Source organism: Cygnus olor, chromosome 8 (assembly GCF_009769625.2).
Source record: "Cygnus olor isolate bCygOlo1 chromosome 8, bCygOlo1.pri.v2, whole genome shotgun sequence".
NCBI lineage: Eukaryota > Metazoa > Chordata > Aves > Anseriformes > Anatidae > Cygnus > Cygnus olor.
The window spans coordinates 8,900,975-8,925,732 of NC_049176.1; the positions used below are offsets into that span (position 1 = coordinate 8,900,975).

The window sequence follows — 24,758 nt, forward strand, 5'->3', positions numbered from 1 at the left end:
TCCCTTCCTCTTGTAGCTCTGGCTGGAGCTGGGGAAGTGTGGTGAGTCTGGGGCGGGCAGAAATGAATGCCTGGGTTCATCCTGCTTGGCAAATTAGCCCAGATTTAACAAAATAAAATGAAATAAGTTACTTGCCTGTATGCGGGTGGGGGTGATGGCACGTGGGGATGCGCTGGGTGGCACTGGGACGTGTGGCACTGCGTGGGGAAGGCACGCAGCACCCTGCCAGGGACAGGAGTTTGCAATAAAAGGGAATGGCCTGCCTTTATGACCTGCCCGATGAAATGCATCCCGGCAGCTTCCAGCCCTCCCCACAGTACAGCACGGCGCTTCCCAGCAGCTCAGAGCTATGGGGAGACCTGCGGGTCTGGGGGTACCTCACTTCACGTCCTCCTTTCACAGAGGAGCCACTTGCCAGCACACCTGCACAGCGGAGAGCTGAGAATTGTCTGTCCCCAGCCTATTTAGGTGTAATTTAGCTCTCACCGCCCAGCAGCCCTCTCCGCAGCCAGCCGGGCTCTCCGCTCGCTGCGGTGCCTGCGGAGCCGTGTTCTGGGGCCATTTGGGAACCTTCCCTCATTTCCCTGCCCATGCCACCAGGGTTAGCCAGGGCACTGCCACCCAGGCCCACATCCCGTGGGGATTCCCAGGCCTGCTCAGAGGTTACGGCGGGGGAAGACGAAGCACTTGGCACGCAGACACCTCCCAGGGGCCCGGCACCTGCAGGGCACTGCGAGCACCTGCAGGCCCCCCTGTGCTCGGCGCCGGGGAGGAGCTGTACCATAAAGGCTCGTAAATTAATTACCTGAAAGAGTAACAGAATGTTATTAGATACTTGGGAGTTAATTGCACGGGTGCTAATCATGTGTATTTTAATGGCACCAGTAGAGATGCAATATGCAATTCCATAGGTATTGCAGAATAATTTAGTGATTTAATTAATTCCTGCTAATACCTTTTAAATCACCTGCTCTCTCCCTCCTGAGGGAGTAACTTTTCCAGCCAGCTAGATCTCCTGCAAACTCACGGTTGTTGGCAGGGACGCTGCTTTATTTCTCAGCAGATTTATTCCCAGCAGAGGAGCCTCCGCAATGTCACCCCTGGGTGACAGGGTGTCCGGGGGGAGCCTGACAGCCCTGCGATGTGCCGCTCCTAAATTTGGAAGGCTGGAGCAGGGCTGCGTGAAACATTTTGGACAGATCATGACAGGTTGAAAAGATGGAGACTAAAATGAGTTGTGGATCTAGGTCAAATCCAGTAAGCAGAGCCAGGAGAAAATGCAGAATGAAAATGTAAACAGCAGCAGGCATTTTATTCCGGTCTTCTCCAAATGAAATGCTTGGTTTAGAAAAAGCAAAAATATCCTGTTTCGGTGCATTGGAGATGCAGTGTGACTGCTTGTCTCCCTTTTCCCAAGCCAAGGAAGCTGAGAGCTGCCCTTGGGGCAGTGTTTTGGCTGGACAAATGTTTCAGCTTTTGCAAGCTTTTTGCTGCTCCGTGAGCGACTGGCACAGCACCTGGGGACAGGAGGGGACAAGGGGTTTGGGCTGTACGTGAGCTGCCTCCCGTGCTGCCCCCTCCCTCCCCATGCTGGCAGAAAAGAGACCACACGAAGCCATTGTTCTCACTGGGCTTTTATTGTCCCGCTGGCCCTCGCTTCCCACCCCTCTGCCCAGGGACCAAGCCCCTTGCCAGGGCTCGGGTGGCAGAGAAGGGGGGATGTCCCCAAATACCCAGGCTGGGGACATCCCCTGGTCTCCGCCACCCGAGCAGTGGCGAAGGGCAGCACCGCTTTCCCGGGCATTTTTTGCATTTTTTTTTTTATTATTTGAAATATTTTCTTTTAAAAATATAGTAGCTGTGGAAAGCAGCCCTCTTTACAAACGCTTGATGCCGGAGTGAAAGGCATCGTCGCCGTCCTCCTCGGTGCCTGCGGGCGCTGGCACGAGACGGGGGCTGCAGGGCGGGCACATGGCAACACCAGGGGGAGGGACGGAGAGACCCTCCCGAAAATAGAAATATTGTGCTGAGTCATCTGAAGTGAAGGAAATCCATAAAACACCAGTATTAGGTCGGCTCCGGCTTGGCACGTATTGCTCCCGACAGCGCCGGGACAGGGCTGTCCTCGCTGCCACCCGCTGCGGGGACAGTGGTGCCGGGGAGATTATAAATAGGAAACTGTAAACACGACCATTCGAGATAAGAGACACGTATAATCATGGGATTTACTGGTTCAAACGCCCGCCCTCCCCCCAGCCCCTGCACCCAGGGCCCTGTCCCCACGCCATAAAAAGGCCTCCGGTAATAAAATCTTCGGTCCAGGCTTGGAGTCGGGGTGAGGTGCTGGAGGAGTAGAAAGGGATGTCACACCCTCAGCGGTCCTTGCTCGGAGGGGAAAATTTGGCAGGAGGGAGAGGATTGGCTGGTTCAGGTCCTTTGCAAGTTCATTTGGTTTTTCTGGAGGACTCCTAGGGTTATACCTGAGATGAAGACGTCTAGGGGACCCTCCATAGCTCAATTACAACGCGGTTGGTGTTCCGTGCCCACAAGAGCCCTCGCTGCTGGGATTTGTCCCTCGCGCTCACCCCGTGCAGCAGGAGAGCAGCAGCGTCCCTCCTCGGGGGCTGTCTGAACCGACGCTGGGCAGCGGCACCCGTCATGTGTCCAGGATCTCGCTGGCGGGGGACGGCTCGTGGGGGATGACCTGCGTGCTGTGCACCGTCTGGTTGTGGGACAGGGAGTTCTGCTGCAGCTCCAGGGCGATGGCGTTCTGCGGGAACTCCTTCACCTGCCGCTTGTACTCCAGGAAGGTGCACGCCTTCGTGGCAATGGCGATGATGTTCTTGCCGATAAAGATGGTGGAGACCCTGCTGTCCTGGAACAGGATCATGTTGATGGCCCGGATGAAAATGGTGACGATGTTAATGGTGACCAGGCTGAGGACGGGGTAGAGCATCATTTTCTGGGGGGCGATGTGCTCCCCTTGCATGCTGATCTCGCTGAGGGACACGCAGGGCAGGATCAGGAGGAGGATGTAACAGTAGAAGAACATAAGCCCCTCCGCCCAGATGGGCAGGCCAGTTCTGTGCGGCTCCCACAGATTGGCCTGGATGTCCAAGATGTCCAGCAGGTCGAGGGCCACCCAGAAGAGGCGCCCCCTCAAGTCCTCCTTCTTCCGAAAGGTCCGTATGTACTCCATGCTGTCCAAGGCCACCAGCACCAGGTAGAGCCCCGGCACGCAGATGGAGAGGAGCAGGGTCAGGGCCTTCCTGGCCACTGTCTCCAGGTTCTTCTTGTCCGCCTTGTAGTTCTGAAAGATGAAATACAGCTTGATCTCCAGCACGAAGATGTACAGGAACCACAGGATCATGGCGTAGCCCCGCTTGGCCGTCTTCACCTCGGCCCCGACCCACACGGCCACGTAGCGCAGCACGATGAGGAAGCAGATGTCCCCCACCAGCACGATGATGCAGACGCCGATCTTGCGGGGCCCCTGGTTCTGCTCCACCAGGTAGGCGTCCATGAAGGCCATGCTGGTCATGATGACGATGGTGGTCAGGCAGACGTGGCGCTTGTCGGGCGGCGGCAGCACCATGGTGAGACAAGCGAGCCTCCACGCCGGCACTAGGGGAGTGGTCCTGCTGGTGGGGCACAGGGGGACATCAGCAGCCAGCCTGGGCACCGTGGGCTCTGTCCCCACCCCGAGGAGCCCCTGCAGCCCTGTCCCCAGTGAGCTGTGCCCCGAGTCGGTCGCCAGCAGCCAGGGCTCACGCAGGGTCCCTCCTCCGCATCCCCATCGCCGTCGCGCTCTCCAGCCCTGTGCAGTGAGGAACCTCCTGGCTCCCAGCCCCGGATCCTCCTGCAGATCCCTGGAAATGTGGCAGGCAATCGGGCAGCAGGGAAGAGCAGGGGGAGAGAAGGGGAGGCAGTCCTGGAAGTGGGTGTCCCTGTGTCCTCACGGGGAACCACCTCCACACTGCTCCCGGTGGGGCTGTGCAGTGCCCGCGACGAACACCGTGCGCTCCTGCTGTGCCTGGCCGCGTGTGCCTCCCTCCATCCCGTCACTCTGGAAAAGATGGAGGAGAAGGGGTGTTAGGGTCAAGCGCAACAGCCCCCCAGCTTCTCCAGTCCTGCAATGTGACCTGGGCACTGCTCACATTGCTCCTGCCAGGCACAGGCTCCCCCCACGGGCACCCAACACCATGCCCTGTGCGTGCCGTAACGCAGAGCGGGTTTTTGTGGGAGATGAAGGCCGAAGGGAAGAAATCGAACCTAAAGAATTGCAGCCACCGTCCATCCCCTCACCTCGCTCCTTCCCAGGCTTCCAGCAAAAAATATACAGCCTCTGCTCCGACTGCTTTTAAACCTGTGCCAAGTTTTATGGGGGATTTACAGCCCGGGATGGATAACTCCAGATAAATTCGGTCTTTCAAGAGGGAAGAAACGGGGCATTTCCTTTTCTTCCTCCCTTACCACGTGCTCTTCCCAAGGACCTCACTGTGCCGAGCAGACTTTCCAGCAGACCCAAGCTCAAATACTGGGTTCCCTCCTCTCCCTTCAGCCCCTGCACAACTCACGGCAGCCCGGGATGGGTTTAAAAGCACGTTCATTTGTCATGGTGACCTTTCGGAGAGGAGAAAGGGGATTGTGGGCTGAGCTCAATCACAGGGCTCAGGCTCTGCTTTCCCTCGGGTTAATGCCTGTATTACTGGGGCTGAGCACCTCTCTCTCCTTTTGCAAACAGTTTCCAGGTGTTTGCTGCAGTGTGAGCTCTTCTTGTTTTCCAGCTGGTATTTTCCCCACCGCTCGCAGCCCTGTCTGTATGGAAACAGGGAGGTCTCTGAAATTCCCCTCAGAGGACTACAAAAACTAGCAGGTAGTTTTAAAGCAGTCCTTACCGGGGAGGTCCCGAGTCATAATTTTTAAATGACATTCAGAAAACACTTGAGAAATTTGCTGGATAAACAAGAAAATGAGCTTGTCAGATAGCCACGGGAGCACACATGAGGCAAACATTTGTTTAGACAAGGACACACAGCGTTTGTCTTCCTGCACGACTTTCCCATGGGTGAGTGTGTGCCCGGAGGCAGGGGACGTGCAGCAGCATCCTCAACCCTCAGTGCAACCCTCACCAACGCAGCCCTCAGCACCCAGCACCGTGTCCTTCTGCATCCCCTGTGCTCGCTGCTGGCCGCTGGGCACCCTGCACGGCCTGGATTTGTCCCCACACACAGAGCCCATCGCAGGGAGTGGGGAGCAAGCGGCCGCTGGCAAGCCCTGAGGGCTGCTGTGGGCGGTGGAGCCGCTGTCAAAAGGCATCCTCGTTAATGCCCGCAGGCACTTCCCCGAGCCCAGCCCTACCTGGCAAATTAGTTTAATTACTTATGTGATTTGAATTCTGTCTATAAATAAAAGAGGGAGCGAGCGAGGCAGAAGTACACACAACGCTCTTCCCAGGTAGTTAGGATGCCGCATTGCTTAAAGCTTCATTTGCACTTTAATTGCTTTGATTTATTCCAGCTCTCCTGGATGTAAATCTGGAGCTCCCCTTCAGCTAGTCCTTCAGCAGTGCTGCTGCACCAAGTCCTGCCCAGCACACCCCCCCCGCCTTTCCAAAGGTCACAACCAAGGTGCCCTGTGCTGTCCAGCATGTCCCCAAGGACACCTCGATGGGTCCCCAACCCTCCTGCTGCCACCTTCCCTCCCCAAACCTCAGGCTGGGGGGGCCAGGGTTTGCCCCCCAGGCAGTCTCTGGGCACTGGCCAAGGAGCTGCTCATGCCCTGGGCTCTCTTCTGCAGCCAGCAGCTGGTCCCTGCCTCCTCCCAGGCATCTCAAGTGCATCCTGTGCAGGAAATGAGATTGAGGAAGATATTTTTTTTTCTGGGCCCTGCCCACTAATTGTGTCTGAAGGAGGAAACAGCCCACTTGCTAATGATTACATATAATTTACCGTGTAGGCAGAGCGAAACGGGCAAAGAGCTGCAAACTGTTCCCAGACCCTGCCCAGAATAGGCAGCGCAGCAGGGCTGGCAGACAAAACCAGCTCCTGCCTGCAGCCACGAGAGCGTCCGTGCAGCAAACCCCCTTGGAGGGTTCCTTTCTCCCTCGTTTCCCAAAAAAGAAGCTCAAGCTGAAAGCATCAGAACCGTTGCCTGTTGAGGGAGAAATAAAACAGCTTTGTTTCTGTGCTGGTGCCCACGGCATCCCCTCGCTGCTCCAGCTCGACGGCCACGCGCGCTCAGCTCAGCGCCCCAGGGATGCTCTGGCCGGGGCTCTCCTGGTGCCTGGAGCTGTGGGGAACATCTCCCCGCTCACAAACACGCTCAGCTGGGTGATGTTTGACAGATGTGTCAAAAATAAAGCCCTTTTCAGACATTTCAGGTGCTTAAACATAGTGTTTAGAGAAGGTAAATGATTCATTTTGACTTGTACAAGAAATGTAAAAATTATAATACTATCCTTCAACGCCATCAAAACAATTTACTGCTTTCCCAGTAAAACATGCTGTTTCTTTAGAGGAATCACTTGGTGTCTCCAAGTCAGGTGATTTTACTCCGGTCAGGACCAAACCCCATGAGTAAAAGCATCCAAATCCCCCCGGGCTGGAACGCCCAGTGCCCACAGGTCCTGCTGCCAGCCCCCTGGTGGGGAGGACGCCTTGTTTTCAGCTGACGGGGCTGTGCCATGCTGGTGCCTGGGGTGCAGCACATTGCACGGTGACCTGGTGCAGGGGGAACCCTCTTTCCCCAGCAGGCAGGGTGCATGGCACACCTGGAAGCTGCGTTTGCAAAGGCGACCAAACTAAAATACACAACCGTAACACCAGCTTGGAGCTCTGCTGGCATTTTCCTGGCTACAGAGACATGACCAAGCTGCTCTGTGAGTCCCACCTGCGAGCAAAGCCCGGTGGCTCGATGTGCTCTGAGTTACAAACAGGCACAAAGGCGAGCGTGAGCCCAAGGCAGAGCAGAGCACAAAGCTTGGCTCTGAGTTCAGGGGCTCGGGGCTGCACTTTTACGCACGGTTCACTGCCAGGTCCTCAGATAACCTCACGTTGTTGATGTTAGGGGGAAGGAAAAAAAGGAAGCAGCGCACAGCCCTCATACAACCACTTTTCCCCACCGCCTGGGCAGCGACAGACGGGAGAGAAGCAGCGGTGCCCCCGGCACCCCCTTGGCAGGGGTTCGGGAGGTGGGAGACGGGCAGCACACGGAGCATCCCAAGGGCAGCCTGCTGCTGCTGCTGCCTCCGGGCTGGCCTTTGATGAAGAGCGATGGTCCTGCTTGTAATTAACACGAGGCAGCTGCCGGCTGCTTTGGTGGAAGGGCAGGAGCTGAGCTGGTGACGGTGATGGAAGGAGAGCGCGTCTGCTGGCTCCAGCCTGGCTCCTGCCCAGCCCAGCAGAGCGACACCGATCCAGCAGTGCCTGCTGGCTCCCACACGTCTGCATCTCATGGGAGGCTTGCCTGGGACAGAGCCCCTCCTGAGACATCAGGGCTCACCCTGCGGTGACACCCAGCCTGCTGCTAATCTTCTGGGCTGAGACTATAAGCACCTTGACCAGGAAAATTCCTCCTTCTCAACATGAAAAGCCCCGGGGTGGTCCTCACCCTGAGAGGTGAAGGGAAGCCTGAATGATCTACGGACCCCCCTAGTAAAGGCTCCACTGAGAACACCGTGTCTTTTTGTTACGTTCAAGCACAGAAGAGCTCACCTCACAACTCAGGGGACAGCAAGCAAGGGAGAAACGGTGGGTGACTTGCAAAACGAAGGGAACTTGGCCTTGCCATGCACTCAGTGAATTTATTTTGGCAAGGCTGGCCCGCTGTTAATTATCAATGGCAATAGTTCACCACCAAGAGCTCTTAGCAGAAAGAGAGCTCCCCGTGGCACATCCTCCAGCAGACAAACATGAACGTGTCTGGTCTTAAATTAGGGTTGAGCCACGGCGGGGGGCTGGGGGTGCCACCGCAGACCAGACACTCCGCAGGGTGACGTGCCGGGGCCACGGTGCTGACCGGGCTCGGGAGGACAGAAAGGCACACACGGCTGGTCCTCCACAGACACCGAGCTCGGGGCCACTCTCCACACCCTACACACGTCCCAGCCTCTGGGGCGGGGGCAATGCTGCCACCCACTGCTCCAACATCCCCTCGGAGACAAACAGCTCACCCATCTCGGCTCGGCGCAAGAGTAATGCCAGCCCAGAGGTCGCCAGGGAGACATTTCTCTTCCTCTGTTTTCCAGTTTTCCTTCTACCAGCCATCTAATAAATCTAATAAAATCTGTCTTGCTGGTGTCTAATTCAATTGCAGCACCCAGAGACCAGACTTCTATCACTCACAGACCTAACCAGCTACAGCCCTGGCATATGAGCCCAGCCACGGGGCTGCTGCAGGCTGCTCCAGAAGAGAGCAATTACCTGGGATCAGGACTCACTCTCCCAATCAATTATATGCTATAGGTTTTCCTTGGGTCATGTCTAATTGAATTATTTAGATGCTTGAACACCGTGGTCAGAAGCGGCTGATGACGGAAGGGCCTGAAGTCTGGGCACTGGGTGAGGTGCCTTGTATTGCATCCTGAGGTCTCCACAGCACATCCTGCACCTCTGATTCCTTCAGGAGAAGACTTCCAAGGTTGCATGGAAAGCCATCGCCCAGCCTCGTTCTCCAAATTCGCTCCAGCACCTGGAAGCACAGGAGCAGGTGGCTCTGCTCCACAGAGCATCCTGTTCTGCTCTGGGCCCCGGTGCCTGCACGTTTCAGCCATGCTTGGAAGCTGAAAATGCCATCACCAGATCCCTTTCCCTCTCGGGGAGGCAGTGCCTGCTCCTGCGAACGTGAGCGCAGACGCCCGACAGACTGACGTGCGCTCGCCGGAGCTCCCAGCGGGACGTCTGGCGAAGGCTTCTGGTCTCATCATCTTCAAAACGAGCATCACCCGCGCTGGATCACGCGCTGCTCATCAGCTACAGCACGGCTAACGGCGTGCAGGATTTGTGCTCCCAAGCCTCCCATCCCCACAGGGTCAGCACCCACACGTGGGGGGCTGTTCTGCCCCTTTGGTCCCGGGTCTGCTTGGATTACACTGTTCGTTTGCATGAGCTGTAGGTTTTTCAGGCTTTCTTTGCTAATGAATTTCTTCCTCCACCCCCCCCCCAAAAAAAAAAAAAAAAAAAAAGCCTTTTGCCAAATAAAGTGAAAAATTGATCTTTGCGGAGGGAAACCCCTGCTGAGGATCAGCACACGGGAAGGATCCCCACCCGGTAGCGAGCAGCAGCCTCTCTCCCAGGAGGATGTGGCAATTTGCTGCGCTGGAGCTCATTGCCAAGGAGATAAAATATTTATGGCCACTCTCCCTTGCTTTCCGTTTCGAGCCGTGGTGACTTATTTGTTACAAATTTACATGCATGTTCAAAGGCGTCCTCACATTCCTTCCAAGAACAAAAGGTTTGTTTCTCCACGTAGTGTTCTGCCAGCCAGGAGCAGCCACCCCATCTCCTCGGTGCCCGCGTCTGTCCCAGTCTTCAGTGCTCATTTTCCTCTTGGTAATGATTATCATTATGCTAAGAAAAATGGGTCATTTAGAGCAGCTTCTCCCCAAATGAAAGGCTGTGGGACACAGGATATCATTAAAATTCTAAACCTGGCTGCCAGCCTCAAAAGCTGGCTCCGGGCATCTCTGCGGATGCAGAACCCCTTCGCGCCCGTCTGCTCCTGGATGCCCAGCACCCTGCTTCCCCGCAGCCGTGTTCCCAGCTCCCGGGAGCACCAGGAGGGGCTTAACGGGAAATGTTTTGCTTGGAAAGGCGATGCAACTCCTGCGCGAGTCTGAAATTGTTGTGTACAGAGCTGTAAGGCAAATCTAATCCATTTTGCAGCTTAGCCGGCTCCCAAAAGATGCTATTTAGGGATGGGGAACTACGAACTGCTCTTCCCCCCGCTGCGATTCAGGAGGGGCAGGGGATATTCAGAGGATGAGCAATGGAGACTGAGCCCAAATGGCTATTTTGGGACCTGTTTTTAAAAAGGGAAACCTGCCCCGAATTGACAACTTTTGCAGTTGATTCTTTTCAATATTTTTTAAATCCCACTGAGCATGGGAAGCGCTCCCGCTGCTGACCACAACCCACTGAAGGCACTGCTGCCAGGTCTCACGTACTAACCACCAACGTATCAGCGTGAGTCGCTGCCAGCCCTGCCCTGGGGTGCCAGGGGCACCCAAAAACCATGGCTGGCTTCGGAGCCCTGAGGCTGCTAGGGAGAATGGGGCCAGAGACACACAGGTGGGATGCAGAGCATCCCCGGGCAGGGCAGGGTGAGCATCGCTCCTCCGCGAGTGTCTGAACGACAAGTTAGTTTTGGTCCAGTGGTTAGGCTGAAAATCCAATACAAATTATTTCTCTTTGACCGCCATATAATTATTTGCACTTGGGTTTTTCAGTGAAATAAAAAAACTGTGAAGAATGGCTAGGAGTCAATCTGAAATGCTTTGTTCAGCCTGGAAAAGCTGTCCTTTCTCTCCACGGCCATTTTACCCTCCTCCTCCTCCCCTCACATCTGCGGCTAAACTTTCAATTGACTTCAAAATAGCGAAATGGTTGGGCTTCTCAGGAGGAATAACAAAGATGAGCACCACCTGGGACACCCCGCTGCTCCTTCCACCAGGCTCCTGCTTCCTTCTCACACCAGGTCAGCAGTGTCACCACCAGAGCTGGGACCTCCTTCCCCGTCTGTCCCATTTACGCACAGCTCAGCATTGGCAGTGAGGAGCAGATAAGGAGGAAGGACAGAATGAAGCTCCTGCAAGAGCCACACCTGCCCCGCTTCAGGCGGCTGACAGACGCTCGCCATCTCCTCCCAAGTCATCGCTTATCCCTGTTCTCGCTAGACAGCATCAGCTGCGGGCGAGATTACAGCCGGACTGTTAGCAGTGATAGTAGGTGCTAAGATCCCATTACAGGCATCATTTCCTCTGTCAACACGTGGGGAGTTTCTACCACAGCTCCTGGTCGGGGAGCGCGAGCTCCCAGCAGCAGCCAGGCCCCTCCGTGTCGAGCGGCACGTCTCGGTGGGCAGCCAGCCCCGGGCAGCACGGGCAGCACTGCTCGCCTTCCCTCTCACGAGCTCGTTACCCGAGGGCTTTTATGGGGAGCGTGCCATCTTCCCCATGCTGAAGCTGGGGCATCGATATTTTCGGCAGGAACCACCAGGGAAAGTCTCTGGTTTTGGGTACAAATGCTACGCGTCAGGAAAGGTCCTGCCAATAAACGCTGGTCGGGCACAGAACCTGCAGAGGTTTTGGCACACGCAGTCCCCATGGAGAGCACCCGACAGTCACCCTCGCCCTCCTTTTCCACATCACCCATCCCAGCAGAGGAGGAGAAGCAGCCACAAGGCCCCCGTCCTCCTCTCTTTACCTGCATTTTTCACATCACTGCACAATTTTGTTTTTATTTTTGGGAACGTGGAAAAGATTTATGAAGGCAAAACTGAGCACTGCCTCTCCACCATCCCTCACCTCCTGCACTGGAAGTGGCAGAAGACAGAAAATGCTCGGGCCGTGCTGGGATGCCAGCCCTGAACCTGAGCCTCACACTCCACCCCCAATTTCACCAGGAATCGGAGCGCTGCCTGAGAGCATCCAGCAGCCAACTGCCTCTTGCTGGCAGCTGTTACCTTTGGCTCTGCATCCTCCTGCATACTCACGGAAGGAAAATGGATGGGTAATTTAATCTTAGCCTGCTGGAAGCAAAGCAACATGCAAGCCTGCTCATCCTCTTCTCTAAGTTTAGCCCGATAGTATATTAAAAACCTGCTGCTGGGCGCTTGCCAGCCCCTACTTAGCGAAACCAACAGACTGCAAAACATCAGAAAATTCTCCACCACCAGCCAGGACAACTCCGGCCCCTTTTTCCCCTCCTCCCCTACGCTGTAAGGCCCTGAACGGTGATGGATAAACCGGTCCTAGTTCACTGATAAATAGTTTGTAAAAGGTTCATAAGCGGTTTCTAGATGCTCTAACGAATAGTTAATCAATTCTCGTGGGGCCCACCGGGTCAGCAGACGGCTTATCAATGGCCATCAATTATGGCACCTGCTGATGAGCTTATAAGCATCACTAGGAGTCCATCGATGCCAGCAGTGGGCTTATAGCATCTCCAAAGAATTACTAAATAATGCATGAACAACACAAGTTCCCTTGCTTAAAATCTGCAGAAGGCCACCCGAAATGGCATTCTTGGAGAGCCGAGGGAAGCACAACAAGGGAACAGCTGCTGCTGGGTCTGAAGCCAGGCTGCCAGCAGCAGAGGTGCTAGCCCAGCGTGGCAGGAAGCAGGCTGCTGGAGAAAAAGGATTTCCTACATCCCAGGCACTCCAGCTGACTCCCGAAAAATTGGAACGAGTGTCCAACCATGGGCTGCAGCGAGGCAGGCTGCCCCAAAAACCCAGCTGAGCCCAGCTCTATGGGCACAAGCCGCTGCCAAAAGTGGCCGGTTCCTCCCCAGCACCCTCGGCCATGGGCTGTGCTGGGCGAGCTGCTGCGGGAGCTCTGCCATCCCCACGGGACCACAGAACATACCCAGGAGTTGTGCTGCAGCAGCCTGAGGCAAACCATATGTGGCGCTTGGCCTCCCCAACAGAAGTGCTTTATTATCATTAAACGCAGAATAATTCGGGATGATAAAAGCAATTAAGTGTAAAAAAAGATAATGATCCGTTGCCTGTTGCATCCGAAAGGTATGAAAATCCCTCGTAAAATTATCACCCCAGCACAGAATCGAACCTAAATATCTTTATAATGTAAGGCGGTGAACTTTGCTTACAGGCAGAACACTTACAAGGCGCTCAATGAGCCACCGGGGCTTTCTTACCTTTCCCAGACCTCCGCGAGCGCAGAGGCAATTACAGGAGATCCTAACTTTTTAAATTGAAGACAAAAGATGAGGGAACTCGGATAAAACATGCTCCCAGGTCCATCGCAGAACGTACATGCCAAGGAAAATTCATGCAGATGGGGTCTGATCTGGGGGCTCTGCAGGAGCCAACCCTTCCTGCGCCCTCACTAGCGGTGCCAACCCCCCTGCAGCCATGGGGCTGGCTGAGGCTGGAAGTAGGAGGGTGTTTGTTTGTGGCAGGAAGCTGATTTATAAATTTGAGAACGTTTCAGTGGGTCGAGGTGTCCGGCCCGCAGTGCTGCCAGGAAGCACCATCCTCTGACCAAGCAGCAGTCGTGCGATCTCCGCGCCGTGCCACCTGGCAGGGGCAGACCTCACCCAGACGCATCCCTCATTCCGGGATCTGCACATGGAAACGTGCTTCTTCAAGGCATTTTGCAGCACGTTACCACCTCACACACACCGCTGGAGCCAGCCCCAAGCGTTTGGGTCTCCTGAGATGGATTATTCACGTGTGGCTTCATGATCACAGCAGTATTTTAAAAAGCGATCCAAACCCGTGCCTTTTGCTTCGCTTGCTGGCTCCAGAGCCTGTAAGATTTGCTTGGCTCTCGTTTAGAGCCTTGTTCTGCAGCCACGAGTGCCAGACGCTTCCCGCTGGCTTCCAGCACAAGCCAGAGCCGCGCCACAGCCAGCCGGGAGCCTGCTGCCCTTCGGCTGCGAACACAACCGGGGGCACCAGCTCTGTACCCAGCCCCTGCAAAATGCATCTGCAAAGCACGGCAGAGACAAGGCTCGGGTTCAAAGCTAAACCAGGAATAAATAAGCCTGCCACCACTGCAAGCCTCATCCAGGACTGTGTGGCCACAAGCAGCATCTCCATCGCATGCAGCTGGAAGTCCTGCCCCGGTGGCACCCGGAGCTGTGCAGAGCAGGGAGGCTCTGCAGATTTCAGTGACATGAGGCAAGGAATAGGGAAAAAAAGCATGCAGGGGAAGGAAACCCCGCTTAAAGGTGAACTGAAAGTTAATATAGCTGCATAAATGGGCTCAGACACTCAGCAACAGGGAAGAGGCAGGAAAGCAAAATGCTGAAAAGCAATTTATTTTTTTTTCTGAAAAGCAAAGCTCTCTGCTACTTTTCCCAGAGCACTTTAAAACCTGAGCACAACCTAAATCCCTCAGAGCATTCCCTAGAAATCTCTGGCCTTCCCCGAACTCTGCCGGTGGGCATCAGAGGGCGTGCAAGCAGTTTAATCCCCTGTCACAGCGCTTTTGGAGGCTGCGGGTCTGACGGAGCAGCTCAGCACCGCTGTGCTCGCTCCCTCCAGCACCCCTGGGGCATGCTGCCCTGTGTCCCATCACAGCCCCCTGCTCGTGCTGGCCCCAGCTCTGCTGGAAACCAGCATTAAAGCCACGCTTCGGCGCCTCCTGACTGCTGCCCAAAGAAACAGCCTCAATTATAATGGCGTTATTAATATTAATATGTTAATATCGCAGGGCTGGGAGCCTGCGCTGGCACGACTGTACCTATGCAGGGAAGAAAAGGATCACTGGAGAGCAGAGTGATTGCTGACTGAGAGGGTAACTGGGATGCTTACGTTCAAAAAAAATCATAAAAAGAGCTTGTATACAAACACATATCTATATGCAAAGCTATACGTCGTTATGCTAAGTCACGGGGAGATAAAGTGGATCGGCTACAGTCCCGACGTCCTAAAATTAGTTTTTATGTAAAATAAGCACTTGCTTCACGTAGGGCAGTTGGTATTAAGATTTATTTTCATCCCGACGTGTATTACTGCCTGGTACAATTGGCTAAAGCCTAGGGCACATGCACGCCGCTGCCATTCATAACATATATACGGATTCATGACCTAGCCAGCAGGCTGAATCGCCAGGCAATCTTTTTTCTGCTGCAGAAAGCTTAATAAGCATATAAGTCTCGGAGCAAAAAGGGAGCCTACGTATTTGCTGTGCAAGAAGAGCTCTTGAATGGAGTTGTAGGAGCCAGAAGCAGCCCTGCACCAACTGCTAGCACTCATCAGCCACGTGGGCTAAGTGCTGAGAGCAGGACCCACCAAGTCTGGGGGACCAGCAGCAGGCAGTAAATGTTAGTGGAGCAGTTGTGTAAGCTCCGGCACAGCCTGTGACTTCCCTTTTACTCCAAAAAAATAAATAAAATTCCCAGTGTGTATTTATTGCAAGTCTTTAACCGAATGCCTTTGGCACAGGCACTTTGCTTTTATTAAGAAGCCTTGCAAACATCATGGGGATACGGTGTTTGTATCGTGAAAAGGAAAGGTCCATCACCAAGGGGAGCCAGGGAGCAAAGGGGTCCAGCTCCCCACGGGAGATGGAAGAGCCGGGTGGTAGAAAGCTGTTCTCACAGGAAAAGGGACCCTTGAAGGACTGGCCTGAAAGTACCGGGTCTTCAGGCTGGGACGGGGCACCCTGAGGGGAAAAACACCTGACACAAGCAAGGAGATGGAGACTGAAGAGAAAGGGCCAGGTACGTGGAGGAATCAGGATCAAGCTAAGGAATCGGGTAGTTTTAGTTGAAAAGACAGGGGCTGGGGGCAGCGCTGCACAACGCAGCCGGGCGTTAACGTGGGCGAGGGAGCAGAGCTGCGTGAGACGAAGGGCAGCGCTGTCACAAGAACAAACGAGGAGGAGCTGGAAGAGATTCAGGCTGGAAACCAGAAGGACGAGGCTTCGGGCCAGCCCCGAGCAGAGAGGGCACTGGTGTCACCCCCAGCGTCCCCACGAGCTGGCATCACCCAGGCAAAGGGCTCCCTAAATCCCACTGCCCCATCCCCATGCACATCCCGCCAGCCCCACGTCCTCCCTCACACGTGCTTCCTTAAAAACATCCGTGGCATTTCTCCACAGCAGCCAGCACCAACCTTCGTAGCTGCCATGGTGATGAGCGCCACGGAGAAGCCTATAAATAACACCCTGTGCCACACGCTGGCCCCTTACGGGCCCCCCTCTTTTTGATTTACCTGTACATTTCTCAGGACAAGCCCATGAAGCCTGACAGCTGGCAGGCACCTTGCATTAAACACTACAAAACGATGCAAAAAGACCACCAGAGGGATTTAGCACGGGTACACACCGTTACAAAAGCACAGGTGAAATATTACACAAAAGCATCAGCCTAACTCCATGTAACAGCCAACCGGGCAGCTTTCACCCGGTCCCTCCGGTATTTCAGCAGTAATTCCTCACCTCAGCCACCCAGAAACCTGCCCCAGGTTGGGGGGCATTGGGAAGAAGCCCCCTTGGAGCACGGGGACGACGCAGCCTCCTCCCTCACAAACAAACGCAGCCCCCTTCTTACAGCTCTTTCTGGCCAAAGCCCGGATTTCAGGCCCAAATACCTCTGTTCTGATTTTTGATCTTGAACGACCTAATGGTACCGAGGAAGGCAGGTGCCTCGTAAAGTCACATCCACTCACTTGCAAACCCAATTTTCCAGCAGTTTTTCAAACTGAGGAGGTTTGGTCAGCTCCGGTTTGGTGCTGAGCTGACACCGGGCAGCTGGAAGGCTGATGTAGAGCAACGAGTCCCCAAAACAGGACCCGTGCTACCTGAGCTCAGTGACCTCAGGCTTGTAAAACCAGAATCCAAATTAAGGGTGCCACTTCTCCCCCTTCTTTCAACATCTCCTCCTTTGATGGATGGAGGCTGCTGCATTTTCCTCTGCTATTTTTTCCCCGTATTGTTTTATTTCGCCTTTGCCAAAGAAATCAACTGCCGCACAGTTTTCAAACTACAAATTCACTTGCGTGTGAAGACGAGCTCAAAGCAACACTCCTCTCCTCCCGTGCATTCAAGGCACGGTCTGCACAGGGCTGCAAGGCTTTCTGCCCGGCCTGCTCACACGGGGCACAGGGGATTCACTCACATCACCACCTCACACAGCACGTCCGCGTGGACGGGACCACCAGGACCTCGGCCACAAGGCAGGATGGGTGCCAAAAACCAGCACACTCAGCACCAGGGGAGGCGAAAACCTGTGATGACTTACGTGGCAAAGTTGAGAAAAGCTAAGAAACCAAAGGAGAACCCAAAGAAATCACAAGATTGATTTCTCATTAATGAACAAGGGCTTCATCACCTTCCCTCTGGGACTGAACAAGGCAGCGATTGTATCGCTGTGACGGCAAAGCGGGGCCCCCGGGAGGAAGGAGAGGAAGGGGCTCCTTGCTGGGGAGCTCAAAATCTTTAATAACGAAGTGCCCATCAGTCTCCATTTAAGCTCATGATGCAAATAAAGGGCAACGACAGGAGGGGGGTACGGAAAAGCTCACCTAAATCACCTGCCTCTGCTGCTGCTGCAGAAACCAGCCTGCAAGGAAGCAAAAAGCCGTCCCAGGGCAGGGCAGGCTGAGGGTCTGTAACTGGTACAGACACCAGGAGCCGGCAGTTTGCTCGCTGCCTTGCTCTGCCTGCTGCGTGGGGAGGGAGAGGGGATGCTTGCACACTGCATGGCTCACAAATAGAGTTGGGGGAAAGGTTCAGGGGAAGCAGCCACATATAAATGAAAAATTAAAAAAAAAAAAAAGAAAAAAGCCATATAAAGCCATATGAAGGATAGTCAGCTTCTGAACTGGAGGGACTAATAAGACCCCAGAGCTGCGCCTGTCTAAGCAGGTAATGTTACAAACAGTTTAATAGGGCTGGCCTGAAGAAGAACCAGGGGAACTGAGAGCTTCTCCCCTCCATAGGTACAGGATCCGGATCTGCTTCCAGATGCTTTGGCTATGGGGAGGGAAAGGTGAGATGGGCTCATGGAGATGTCCGTATGCATCCCCAGCAGCAGCACTGAGCCCAAAGGTGGCTCTCTGCGGACACCCTGCACAGCTGGGCTCTCACACAGGTTTATATCTGCAGAGCTGTCACAGTCCAGGCCTCTGCCTTGCAGCCAGATTTTTATGCTCCATGCTGATTTCCCAAGGGGCTTCATTTGGGCTCATCATCCCCACAGGGATCAATAAGGCTGCAGCTGCCATCCCAGCATCTGCAGCCAGCTTTGCCGAGCAGCAATGTGGTCTGCTGGATAAAGCAGGGGCTAGCAGCCAGGAGCACGGAAAAGCCAACCCAGCTCCTGCCAGCAGCCTCCACCGAGGACTTGGTGGATTGTCCACCATACCCCAGCACAGGGGACAAGCCTCATTAGGAGCAAGGAGAGCCCTGCAGACGACGATGCCGTGCTGGCCCCTCTGCTCTGGAGGAACTAAAACCATAGGGGAACACGCTCACACCCCACAGCATCGCACTCAGCCTGACCCATGAGCACATTTCCTCGTTACGTGCTGCTTCAGCCCCAATAAAGCTCCAGGGGAAGAATTAAGGCCGCGTTTTGTCAGGTGGCTTTGTATGTGGTGATGGATTCCCCATCCAGTTATTAACCTCTTGCAAAAGCTCCGCGTTATCTTGTACGGCAGTAATATTAGGTTAAGCAGCTGTTGATAACTTATCTCCCATTATCAGCGAGTTCCTTCAAGGCCAATATTTACTCACATCCAAGAGGCGTCGCTGTATTCCCAACGGCGTTCTTCGTGGAGGCAGACGAGAGCAGCTTTTAATAGATCCTGGGTACTTACGAGGCCCATTTCTCCTCCATGTGGGGAGAAGCCCTGCCAGCACGGAGGAGCAGGGGAAGCTCCAGCACAGACATCCTCAGGGATCTGGGGTTTTGCCCTGCCGGCCCCAAAACACACAGAGGGAAGGCAGGTGGGTGAGGGCGTGCTTCCTTCTATAGGTGCTGCACCACAGAGGCAGGCGAGCTCTTGCCTGGCCCCAACCAGCTCCTGTGCCAGCCGATAGCAATCAGGTCACTATCCCTTAAAAGAGCCAGGAATAATTTATTAGTGCATTTTGGGGAATTAGTGCATTTTGAGGAAAAACAGATATGCCCTTAAAATCAAGTAGGGGCAGTTAGCCGCCTTCAGATGCTCCTTGCTCCTTTTATTTCCCCGGTTTGTCTCTCAATCACCAGCTGCACACCTTGTAATTTTTCTGCAGCGTGTTCCTGAGTGGACAAGCACTGGTTTTATCTCACCAGGCAGTTATCCTCCTGGATTTCAGTAACAAACTGATCACAGGGTCACCGGGGCGCTCGCCGTGTGCCATGGAACCACTTAAGCCGCGCTGTGCTCACTTTACCAGAGAGGCTGGCGGTTTGCACGCAGGTTTTGACACTCCTTTCCTCGTTCCTTTGTGCTTCCATGCCCAGTCCGCTTGGTTTTTATGATGAGAGGCAAACTGAGATGTTTGCAGCTCCAGGAAGGGATGTCTGGGAGTCCTCTGTCCCAGCCCCAGCTGGTCCCATGCTGATGGAGGCAGAATTTTGGAAGGGTAATTCACACATCCCAAGGGGCGTCCACAGCACGATGAAAGCCCTGCTTCAAGGTCCAGAGGTCTGCGGTCCTGCCTGAGGGGGCTCAACCCCTGGTGTTGTCTCTATGCAGGAGCTATGCACAGGGAAGAGAGGATGAACCCCAAATCCCTGGGATTTGAGAGGTCGGTGCTCAGAAAAACAGGTTTTGGTTTGGAAGTGGCTCCAAGGACTGCAAGGAGAGAGACACTGAGCAGTGCAATGGAGCCGGGGAAGGCAGCCAGCAGCTAACGTGGGGTGTTGAAAGCGGGGGGCACTACCCGGCCACAGCTCCAGCTCCGAGCCTTTCCCTCCCTTGCTCACCCTGCAGTGACACCCCAGGGCTCAGGGACAGCCCCTGCCACACCGCTCAGATCCCACAGGACAGGCGACTGAGCTGAGAGAGGACGAGCTGCCTTTGTGCTCCCACTGGGGCCGCTGGCGGGAGCACGTCAGCAGGTTGCTTTATAGCATCTGTCCAGGGAGTCCATCCTCTTCTTTATTACCTGCGCTGGTATTCTGACAGCGCTGCAAAGCCTTAGGCACAGACCAGGACCTCGCCGTGCTGGATGTGGTGGGAGCAGGGATCAGAGAGAGGAATTTGCATCGAGAAAAGTCTCCCAGCCTCTCCCCCACTATTTATTGAGCATGAAATCTCTCAGCTCAGGTGTGGGATGGGGACTGGGGGTGCTGGGTTTGGCTCCAGGTGTTCCCCCAGCACAGAGGGCAGTGATGGCATGGGAGTGCAGGCACGGGTTCCCAGCCAGCTGCATGGTCAGGGCTCTGCTCACTGCCTCTCCTCTCCTCCACCCCACGATGACAAACGACACGTCGGCGATCGCTGGGCTGTTTTATTGTGCCGCTGCAGCTGGTGGAGCCAGCCGGATTGGGCCCGAGAGCAGTGAGCAAGCAGCGGCCCCAGGAGTAGCCAAGGGCTGGGGAGAGACCATGGTTAATGCTCGGTCCGTGCTGCAAGTGGCAGGGACATTGTAAGTGTGTCCCCTGACACAGTACCCAGCTGCGGCGAGTTTACAGCCCTCGGTATGGTTACATTCATCATAAGGAATCTCCCAGCTCCTTAGAAATACAGCAACAAGCTCTCCGGGGCTGGTTTCAGCAGTTTTATTCCTAGGTAATAGCCCTCTCCCTCATTTATAGCTATGTCTAGACACAAAGAGAGGAAGGTGCTATAAATACTTGATGTAAAAACCCTGCCTACTCCTAATTCCTGCATTCCACATCCCGAGCGTGCTCTGAGCACAAGGGCACCAGGCACTGCCCCTCGCTAGCAGACAGCAGCGAAGCCAGCCCTGCACGGCTGCAGCTTTCCGTGGCCCCATGGCCAGCTCAGGGGGTCCCCAGGGGCAGGACGTTTTCTGCTCGAGTCCTGCTGTCTGCCACAAAAGAAGAAATGCCCAGGTGGGAAGGACAGAGGCGAAGCGTGCTGCAGATATTCTCAGCGAGACGCAGCCCAGGCAGCTCTGCTCCCGGTGGCATTTGTCAGCGCTGCCCTTCCAGGCACCCTCTGGCTACACGGGACACTGAAGAGGAAGAAATCAAACTGACCCACAAACAAGAGGAAGGAGAAGAGCTATCTAATGCTCTCAATCCTTTTTTTTTTGGATGCTAATTCATTATTGATCAAACCCATCAAAAATTAACATCATGGGATAAAATGCTAAAACATCCGAGGCCCCCGCAGCTATCACAACAGCATTTACTGAGGCTTGCACGTTGTGTTGGACGTGCCCAGTATCACCAGCCAGCTCCTGGAAACCTCTTGGTGTGCTTTAAGGCTCCCCAGGGCACCTGAAATAAAGACCCAGGGCAGGGAGAGGAGGGCGAGTGCCAAGGAGGACGCGTGCCGGAGCCAGGGCAGACCCAACATCAGCGAGACCGGGCACAGCAGGAGCAGTGAGTGGTGGCCCAGGGGACTTGGTGGGGATGATGCCAGGCTGCCCAGGTACCAAAAGAAGCATCCAGGAGGGTCGGATGCTCCACCGTGCTCACTTGGGAAGGGGTCTGCATGTACGTGGCACGCTGCATGAAAGGTACTTCCCCCAGCACTTCAGTGGCTTGTTTCCCATTATAGGTCTGCTTTTGACACTCCCCCACCCTCTTATCTAACTTTCTCTACGAAGCTCTTCTCACTTTTTCATCTTTCTTCTGTGGTCCCTAGCCAGGAAAAAAAAAAGAAAAAAAATATATTTATTTCCTTTTTGGAAAGCCTGAGCTAATCAGACACAGTGGTCTGGGGATAGGAGGCTTTAACAAAGGTGGTTCTTTTACAAAGAAGCCTGCATACTTTTCTGTAAACTCCTCACTTAAAAAATAGCTTTGTGCTTAAGGAAAGCAAAAAAAGCCTTTGTTTTTCTGCTTTTAATGAGCCTAGAGGATGTTTTAATTAAGTTGGATAGGAATTTTCAGAGTTACTTGATGTGAAAATGTGAGCCTGTAAGAGCCGCCTTTGATGCTCGAGTTGTGTTTTAAACACTTGATGAGTCCTGCAGAGCTGGTAATCCTTTTAGCATAGCTAATAGCTGCTGCTGGAGTGCTCACGAAATCCTGCTTCGCTCGTGGCTCTGCCCAGCTGGATGGAGGCTTCCCTGCAAATCTGGAGCGCTTTGCACATCCCTGCCCCAGGGGTGTCAGGAGGGGCCAGAGGGGCTCCAGCACGTCGGATCGGGGTGATGCCAGGCCATCCTGCACCCGACAGCACCCCAAACGTGTGCTGGGGTGGGCACAGAGCCCCTGCTGCCCCCACTCATGCCCCCAACACCATCCCCTGCCTGCCCAGCCTTGCTGCCCTGGGCTAAGAGCTCCCCTTCCCCGGGGATTTGGGTTCACCTCTCTCCAGGTCCGGAGAGATGCCCCAAATCTTGTGAGGCACTCCCCTGCTCCATGGCTCCGGGTTTGCTGGAGGGACAGGTAGGGAAGAACTGACTTTGGGGAAATGCAAATGTCTTCCACAGAGGATGCTGCAGGGAGAGATGAAAGCCAACTCGATTTGCATTAGTTCCGTAACTCTGGATGTTTTCCCTTTCCCGTTTAGACTGGAATACACACACACACATTTTTGCCACATAGCGCCTCGGTTGCCAGCTGCTCCTCCCAGAAGTTTTGAAGAAATCCCCGTTTACACACCAAGATACTTGTCAAAGCAACCTCGGGAAGGCAGAGCGAGCGCCCCAGCCAGCTCCAATTCGGCACGGCCGCACTGCTGCTCGCAGCAGGCTCAGCCCCGCGCCCCTACAGACCTGGCACAGGACCTGCCCCGTCCAGCCACCCTCAGGGGGTTAGCAGCGAGCAGGGGATGCTGAGCTCCACCGCAGAGGCTCTGCTCTCAGGCGGCACGTAGCAAGGCAGCGGCAGCAATCTGTCACTTCGTTAAAGCAGAACGGGGACAGGAAAGCCTTCCCTCCCGAGGTCTGCGCGGTGAATAACTCAGCAAGCCGTGCTGCCCCCCAGGTGGGTGTGAGGTTGTCCCCAGCACTCCTGGGGACACCCCACCACCTGCTCCAGCTGCAGGGAGCCGGGGCCAGGCTCCCCCGGGTTCCCTTTGCAGAGCTCCTCGGGCGCCTCTCGGGCAAACCCCAGCTGTGCCACAGGCAGGGCAGGTTAAGGACGGTTATGCTCTGAAGGCACAGAGGTAAACAGGATGGTGCTTGAAATCCTAGTACTGCCAGCGTCTTAACCAGAGGCGGTTTTCTGCAAAACTGGCTGAAGCAGGCAGCCCAACATCTGTTTTCATTCTGACGGCAAAAGCTTTGCATTGGGAACGAGAGAAAAACCCTTTTTATATTCAGCCTGGTCTACCGTTAGTTGCTGCAAAACCTGTAGAGAGCCCTAAAACTGCAGGATCCGAGCTTGTTTCATCCGACATCACGGATACTTGGGAGAAGGGGATTTCTGGGGGGGAGGATTTTGTATGCAGAGATGAGACCCCTGCATCCACCTCCGTTCCTGCAGACGAGCACAGGCACCCTCTGCACCTGCCGGGCACCCGGGGGAGAGGCAGAGGGCACGTGCTGCCCGTGCAGGGTGGCTGTGGGGTAGAGGGATGGATGAGCATCCCTCCCCTCGCAGCCCGGTATAGCATCAGTGCTGGCAGACCGAGGAGCTGTGCAGGACCCTGGGACCAAGAGCCTCAGGCAGATAGGGTGGGTCTGGGCACTACGGTGGGCTCAGGACCACCTGACAGTTCCCGGGATCATCCTGAGGGTCCCCCCTTAGCCAGATACAGCACTGAATGGTGCTACCCAGATTTTGCACTGCGTGGCCACAAGACAGCATCTCTATGGCCCTGGGGACACTACAGTGAACTCAGGAATTCCAGCTCATCCTGAATATATCCCTTCCCCTTCCCACCATAATCTAGAAGGCGTTCTGGCTCCTCTCTGCCCTTACACCACTGCACACAGCTAAAGAGGCACCCAGATTCCTGGCAAACCCCCCCAGGGGACACCCCCTTTGTGCCAGCCGCCCTGCGATGAGCGTGCCGGCGGCGTGCCCGGCACCAGGACTCCGTCCCCCAAATTCCTCCAGGCGGGGACCACCCGACCCCGCTGCCCAGGGGCCACGCAGGGCTGAGCACAACTTCCGCAGGGGCTCCGGCAGCGCTGCGGATCCACATCCCACGCCCACGCCAAGCCACGGCTCAGCTGCACAGCTCGGCTGCCCCACGCATGGGGATGGTCTGCCACCGCGCCGGGAGAAGGGGGCAGGGGCCGCAGATGGGATCTGCCCGCCGCAGGAGAGCTCCCGGGGGAATTCGCCCAGGAAAAGCAGCAGCAGGACCCCAAGCACCGCCTGCATCCGCGCTGGGGGAAGGTTTGGGAGAGGGGAAGGTGGCACTCACAGCACATCCAGCATCCCAGGGGGTCTCAGGGCAGTGACCCCCAGGCTGTGCTGCTTCTCCCACACTGTTTCTTGTGGCTGTGAAAGGGAAGGGCTCCCAGCGCGGAGAGCACCCTCTCGAGCATCCTTCCCCGTGAGCACAGCCCCCACCCCGGTCCCCACCATGAGGAGGGCTGGGGGAAGTTGAGGTTCCCTGGGGAGGACAGAGATGGGGCGCAGCTCCCACATCCTCCAGCTGAGGCCTAACCACAGAGCACCCTCCCCAGCGGGACGGAGCGCCCAGCACCCCGAGCAGCAGCGGGATGCTCTGGGCATACCCTGGGGGACCCCCAGCTCCCACGGCGCGCACCCCAGACCCGAGTTAGCTCCGAAAGCGACAGAGGCTTCGCCTCTTCCTCCCTCCTGCTGCCGGTCTCTAAAGCAAGCGGGGATGCCCGGAACCGAGCCGTGCCAGAGCCGGAGCCACCCGACCGGTGCCTTACCTGCGGGGCCCGCTCCGGATGCTGCGGTCGGCGCCGTGGAAATCCGGGTGCCGGCTGCGGTGCAGGGGGGGCGGGCGGCTGCCCCCAGCCCTCCCGGGGGCCGCGGAGCCCCCCCGGCCGCCCGCCGCTCAGC

General features: G+C 55.5%; 1 protein-coding gene across 3 annotated transcripts; it reads right to left on the reverse strand.

Moving 5' to 3' along the window:
* LOC121074207 (transmembrane protein 121) lies at positions 1-24,758 on the reverse strand. 3 transcript variants are annotated; one of them, XM_040565999.1, is made up of 2 exons: positions 24,626-24,758; positions 1-4,066 (listed from the first exon to the last, which is right to left on the reverse strand). In XM_040565999.1, exon 2 carries the CDS (start codon positions 3,593-3,595, stop codon positions 2,657-2,659), a length of 939 nt encoding a protein of 312 aa, XP_040421933.1. In that variant the 5' UTR covers positions 3,596-4,066; positions 24,626-24,758; the 3' UTR covers positions 1-2,656. The 3 variants fall into 3 exon arrangements, with proteins under 3 accessions (XP_040421933.1, XP_040421934.1, XP_040421935.1); XM_040566000.1 differs by lacking the exon at positions 24,626-24,758 and adding an exon at positions 18,431-18,678; XM_040566001.1 differs by lacking the exon at positions 24,626-24,758 and adding an exon at positions 4,605-4,707.